Source organism: Olea europaea, unplaced genomic scaffold, assembly GCF_002742605.1.
Source record: "Olea europaea var. sylvestris unplaced genomic scaffold, O_europaea_v1 scaffold1803, whole genome shotgun sequence".
In the NCBI taxonomy this organism is placed as follows: domain Eukaryota; kingdom Viridiplantae; phylum Streptophyta; class Magnoliopsida; order Lamiales; family Oleaceae; genus Olea; species Olea europaea.
This window is the reverse complement of record NW_019235776.1, coordinates 91,741-98,219: the sequence shown is the minus strand read 5'-3', so window position 1 is coordinate 98,219 and position 6,479 is coordinate 91,741. Positions and strand designations below refer to the sequence as shown.

Below are 6,479 nucleotides of genomic sequence, written 5' to 3'. Positions count from 1 at the left end.
TCATCGGCCAAAAACTTGTAACATGTGTCATTTAGAAAGTTTAGTGAAGAAAAGTATGCATATAAAGAAAAAAATTATATATGCTCACAGATGAAGGATAAAGAAAATAAAAAAGTTATTAATATGAGCTATTTTGATTAAAGGTCCTAGTAGCACTGGTTTGACTTTCATAATTTAAGAAAAATATTAATTCACCAGTAATTTCTTTGCATGTCATTTCTTATTGATATAAAATTTTGAGTCTTGTGTACATGAGGTTAGTGACACTTTTCAAACATGATTTGCATATACATTTAAAATGAGTTATGTAAGAAAAGTTTGCTGTTTATAAAATATGCTTGTACAAGTAAGAAAATAATTGTTCATATGATTTGATCTTCCACTACTTGATGTTATATTTAAAAATCTATAGAAAAAAGTTATCTCAAAAAGAAAATTTTATTCTTGCATTATAAGTTTTGCATGCATATTTTTTTTCGTGACAAGTTGAGTGGTCTATGAGTTAGGGATAGAAGTTGACATTTGTCTTGGAGATTTTACTTTAGGAAAAGTCGTAGTTATTTTGATTCGTGTATGGGAGTTCAATATTGATATTGATATTTGATTTAGGGAGAGTCATATAATAATTTTGATTTGTGGAAGGAATTTTAATATTGATATTGTATTTAGTATATTGTCAATATTGATATTGATATTCTATATTTCAATTCTAAGTTATTGATCCATGCAGTATTACATGCTTTGTTATTACACATTTTACTTGTGTTGTTTTGTATATGAATTAGTTATATATTATAATTGTCAATTTTCTCTTGCCTTTATATGCTGTATTGTTGATTTTACGTATTCAGGAAATAAGTATGACAAGCTATTGAGTTGAAGTTTGGGAATTAAATCTTTGGGTTAATAGATGTTAGGTTATATGGATTTTAATTTTGAAATAAACGATTTTGTCACATAATAGAAGTGGGGGTTTGTTAGATTCAATTGTAATTGGCAAGTTCTATGTCAAAATCATGTGCTATTGAGTTGTAATTAAAGTTAAAGAGTCGAGAGTTGGTAGTATGTCTTAAAGGAGTCAAAAAAGGATTAAGGAAAAGAAATTGTCATAAAATTACTTGCTAATTACCTTTTCGAGAGTTGGTAGTATGTCTTAAAGGAGTCAAAAAAGGATTAAGCATAAAAAGCAGTATCACGTCCGCTCGCTAAGCACGACACTTGCACTTGAGAGGTGGACTTACCGCTTGTTAGCCACAAGGGAGTCAGCTCATGCAATATATTTATGTGGCCAATCGTAGCTCGTGATTGTTAACTGAATTTACAATCCTATACAACTTTAAACATTTCATATTATATATACCCAAGCCATATTTCATCCTATGCTATCTCTGTTACTTTGGTTATTGTTCATTCAAGAGAATATCCTATAGAAATCAAACATCGATTCCATAATTCTCTTGATTCAACCACAAGATTAAAACAAAAAAGATGTAAAGATTATACATCAAAAACATTTATCTTCACTAATAAGACTTTAGAATTCTAAAGTTGGGAAGAGATAGCTGGAGCTCCAATGGTTCCAAAACGAGGTTCATTCTTGCCCCTCGAACGCGTCATCGGTCCCCCTTCGATAATCAATGGGTCTCTTCCTGGGCTCGTCCCTTGGATCACATCATCTCTTCCCTCTTCAAAAGGATTCCTCATCGAATCTGAACCTGCATTAAAGAGAGATAGATCAGATACATTAAAAGTTGCTGAAATATTATACTTACCTATGAGATCTAATTTGTATGCATTGTCATTAATCTTCTTAAGGACTTGAAACGGTCATCTCCCCTATGGTTGCAACTTTAATTTCCTTTGCTTTGGGAAGTGCTCCTTTCTGAAATATACCCAAACCCAATCACCAGGTTCAAATGTCACGTTTTTCTGGCCTTTATTTGCTTGCGATGCAAAGTGCTTGTTTTTGTTTTCGATTTGCATCTTTAATTTTTCATGGAGTGACTTCATGAACTCGGCCTTTCTTTTTCCATCTAAGCTACCATGTTCATTTATAGGCAAATGTATTAAATTCAAAGTCTTAGTAGATTAAGGCCCTGTTTGATTGCCTACCATTTTCCATGGAAAATGGAAAATAACCAAGATTTTCCAACTTTTGTGGTGTTTGGTAGGAAAAATTTTCCATGGAAAACCTTTTCCACTTTCCTTGGCCAGGTAGATAATTTCCAACTTTTTGATGAATTTGAATTCTTTTATTCATTTTCCATCTATTGTGGCAATTCTTTTTTCCTTTTATTTTTTTTTTTTTGGGAAATGAAAACAAATTTTAAGAATCATTGTAAAAAAAGTATTACCCTTTAATTGATAATTTCCATATAAAATAATGCCAGATGAACATAAAAAAATAGATGATTTTCTTGAATTTTCTTTTTTGTTGGTAATGGAAACAAATTTCTTCCCTAATACTAGTAAATTCTATCCCTTTAATTGTCAATTTTCATGTAAAACAAAATTAAACGAACATCAAAAAACACTTTTATTTCAACATTTCTCACATGGAAAATTATACCAATCAAACACAATAAATTGACAATTTCCAGGAAAACAATTTCTAGGCAATTCAATTTCTTTAAATTTGTTTTTTTTTTCTATCCAAATTCCATTTTTGCAATTATACGGACTCTAAAATCATGAACAATTTCAAACGATGTAAATGAAGTAGTAAAATGTGTGGCCCTATTATATGTTAACTCTATGAAAGGTAAACACCATTCCCAACTTTTTAAGTTCTTATTGATCACAGTGCCCAACAATTGTGTCATAGTCTTATTCACTACATTGATTTGCCCATTGGTTTGTGGATGCCAAGTTGCAGAAAACAATAATTTTGTGCCTAACTTACCCCACAAAACCCGCCAAAAGTGACTTAGGAATTTGACATCCTTATTAGACAATATAATCTTAGAGACTCCATGTAAACACACTATCTCCTTAAAGAACAAATCAGCAATGTTGGTGACACCATCGATTTTATGACATGGTATGAAATGTGCCATCTTGCTAAACTTATCTATCACCACAAAAATCGAATATCGACCCCTTTTTTGTCCTAGGTAAACCTTAAACAAAATCCATTGAAGTATCGACCTATGGTTCACAAGGAGTAGGTAAAGGTGTATACAGTCCTTGAGGTATAACCTTAGATTTAGCCCATTTACATGTTATGCATCGACTACATATCTGTTCAGCATCATTTTTCATCTTAGGCCAATAAAAATGTTCCCCTAACATTTCTAAAGTTTTCTTAACCCAAAAATGCTCCATTAAACCCCCTTTGTGTACTTCCCTCATAACAACTCCCGCATTGAACAATTAGGAACATAATTTATTTTTCCGAACCAAATACCCATGATGTGTAAAGAATTTGTCTACAACCCCTTTATTACATGATTCGTATATATCGAAAAAATCTAAATCACTCGCATACATTTTCTTAATTTATTCAAAACCAAGTAGTTTAGAACTCAGAGAAGTTAGTAACACATATCTTCGAGACAATGCATTCGTCATCACATTTCTCTTACCTTGCTTGTACCTATGACATAGGGAAATGTCTCTATGAATTCTATCCACCTTCCATGCCTTTTGTTCAGTTTACCTTGACCTTTCAAGTGCTTCAATGACTCATGGCCAGTGTGAATCACGAACTCCTTAGGCCACAGGTAATGCTGCCATGTCTCCAAGGCTCGAACAAGTGAACATAATTCCTTATCATATGTACGATAGTTGAGAGCAACTTACTGAGTTTTTTTTATTGAAGTAGGCTATTGATCTCCTATCTTGCATCAAAACTGTTCCAATCCCTATTCTTGAAGCATCACACTCAATTTCGAATGTTTTGTCAAAATGAGGAAGTGCTAAAATTGATGCTTTACACAACCTATCCTTAATACTATTGAATGCATGCTCTTGCTCATCTCCCCAATAAAACCTAACTGTATTTTTTAACTATCTCAGTAAGTGGTGTGGTGATTGTCCTATATTCCTTTACAAGTCACCTATTAAAACTAACCAAGTCATGAAAACTCCTTATTTCAGTTATGCTTTTAGGTGTTGGTTAATCTTTAATAGCTTTTACCTTTTTTTCATCTACTTCTACCCTGTTAGCACCAACTACAAACTCAAGAAAAATAATATTTTCCATTTAAAATGTGCATTTCTTAAAATGGGCATAAAGTTAAACCACATGCACACTTCTTAAATGTTCTACATGCTCATCTAAGTCCTTACTATAGACTAAAATGTCATCAAAATGAACCACAACAAATTTGCCTATAAAATCACGTAAAACATGATTCATTAATCGCATAAAAGTGTTTAGTGTATTCGTGAGTCCAAACGGCATTACTAATCATTTATACAAACCATAATTAGCTTTAAAAATGATTTTCTACTTGTCTCCTTCTTTCATTCAAATTTGATGATAATCACTCTTAAGGTCAATTTTACCAAATATGAATGTACCATATAGCTCATCTAACATAATATCTAACTTAGGAATAAGATGACGATATTTTACCATTATATTATTGATGACTTTGCAATCCGCACATTCTCCAGGTTCCATCTTTCTTTTGCACAAGTAGCACTAAAACAGCACAAGGATCATGCTCTCTCTTACATATTCCTTGCTCATCAGTTTCTTCACTTGCCTCTGAAACTCCTTTATATCCTCAAGGTTACTTCGATAAGTTGGTCGGTTTGAAATGAGGCTCCAGGTATGAAATCAATTTGGTGCTCAATCCCTCGAATATGTGGCAATCTACTAGGCACGTTTGCTGGGAATACATTTTCGAATTCCTGCAACAAAGATTTAGCCAAATTGGGAAAGGGTGAGTTAGACTCCTAAAGATTGATGAATGACTCTTTATAGACCAACAATATCCTTTATCTCTCAACTAACGCTCTTTTTAACTCACTCCATTTTGCAAAGAAATTAGCTCTCGCCTTTTCTCTCATCTCGAAAGATTCTTTTTCTTTTCACTCATGTAGCTCCACTATCTTTTTATCTCTATTAGCCACCTCACCATTTTCTATCTTGCTTGCCATCTCACTGTTTTCTCTCTCTCTCTCTCTCTCTTTTTTATTTTTTTTTATTTTTTTTTATAACTCTTTCACTCTTCTCCTTTCCTTATTTTTCAGTTTGATTTGGTCTTCATACACTTGTGCCTGTGTTAATGGCACAAGGATGATAAACTTCCCATCCTTGACAAAGCTGTAATGATTTTTGTACCCTTCTGGATGAGTTTCCTATTATATTACCATGGTCTCCCCAATAAAAGAAGCCACACATGTATAGGTACTACATCACATATTACTCCATCACGATAGCTACCAATTGAGAAATTTCTCAATAACCTTTTGTTCATCTTAACTTCCTCATATTCATTCAACCTTTGCAGCCTATAAGCTCTAGGGTGTTTTAATAAAGTTAATCCCAATTTTTCCTCAAGATTTGTACTAGCTATATTTGTACAACTATCACCATCATTGATCATGCTACATACCTTATGGTTAACGTGGCAAAGTGTATGGAAAATGTTTTCTTGCTGCTGCTCCAGGTCATCCGCCTTGATTTAAGTGCTAAGAGCTCGCCTCGTGACTAATAGCTCTCTTCAGTAGCAAACTTCACTTTCTTCCCATCACTAGCCTTCTTCAATTCCAGCATGTCTTCATAATCACTTTTACTTTTACCCACCACCTCTCCATTGTCCCACAAAATCATTGCCCTTTTGTTTGGGCATTGAGAAGTTATGTGTTCCGACCCCAATCACTTAAAGCATTTAATATCCCGACTTCTTGATTGCTGTAGCTCTGCTTTGGGTGTGGTCTTGCTAGCACCTTCTTCTTTTTCCCTTGGTATCTCAGCTATTCCTTTCAAAACATCCCCATCTCTACTGTTGTTGTCCCACTTCTGTTTCCAAGATGAATTAGAACCAGAAGAACCCAATGGTTGCCTAGCTATCACCTTCCTTTTCAACTCCATCTCCACTTCGTAGCTACATGTAGCATATCGTCTATTTCCACATCGTGCTTCAACTCCACTACATTAGCTATGTCCCTATTCAATCCATTCAAAAATAAGCCACAGTGGCTTCCTAATCCTCCTCCATGTTCATCCTAATCATTAATATCTTTATCTCTTTGTGGTAGTCCTCCACAGTCCTCGACCCCTAGTATAGACTTTGTATCTTTTGATGGAGCTCCCTATAATAGTAACTAGGCACGAACCTCTTCCGCATAATAGCTTTCAACTCATCCCATGTATTGATAGGTTATTCTTGATTTCTCCCTCTTGATGTAACCACTTGATCTCACCAAATTATGGCCTAATCGGTGAATTCAAGAATGGCTATTTTCACCTTCTTTCCCTCCGAGTAATTATGGCATTCAAAGATCAATTCTACCTTCTTTTCCCA

The 6,479-nt window shown here is 33.9% G+C and overlaps 1 protein-coding gene across 1 annotated transcript; it reads right to left on the bottom strand.

Moving 5' to 3' along the window:
• Window positions 1-983: 983 nt before the first annotated feature.
• Window positions 984-4,627, bottom strand: LOC111378344. Its single transcript, XM_023001525.1, has 6 exons — window positions 4,492-4,627; window positions 4,255-4,332; window positions 4,139-4,173; window positions 3,585-3,767; window positions 1,130-1,152; window positions 984-1,068 (listed from the first exon to the last, which is right to left on the bottom strand). Exons 1-6 carry the CDS (start codon window positions 4,625-4,627, stop codon window positions 984-986), a joined length of 540 nt encoding a protein of 179 aa, XP_022857293.1.
• Window positions 4,628-6,479: the final 1,852 nt, after the last annotated feature.

Excerpts from the sequence above, each read along its gene's own strand:
- LOC111378344 (XM_023001525.1), bottom strand. The coding sequence starts at position 4,627 with ATGGAACCTGGAGAATGTGCGGATTGCAAAGTCATCAATAATATAATG. Across the intron at positions 3,768-4,138 it reads TAGAAGTAGATGAAAAAAAG|GAATTATGTTCACTTGTTCG; the intron begins GTAAAAGCTATT and ends ACATATGATAAG. Across the intron at positions 1,069-1,129 it reads TACTACCAACTCTCGAAAAG|ACATACTACCAACTCTCGAC; the intron begins GTAATTAGCAAG and ends GACTCCTTTAAG.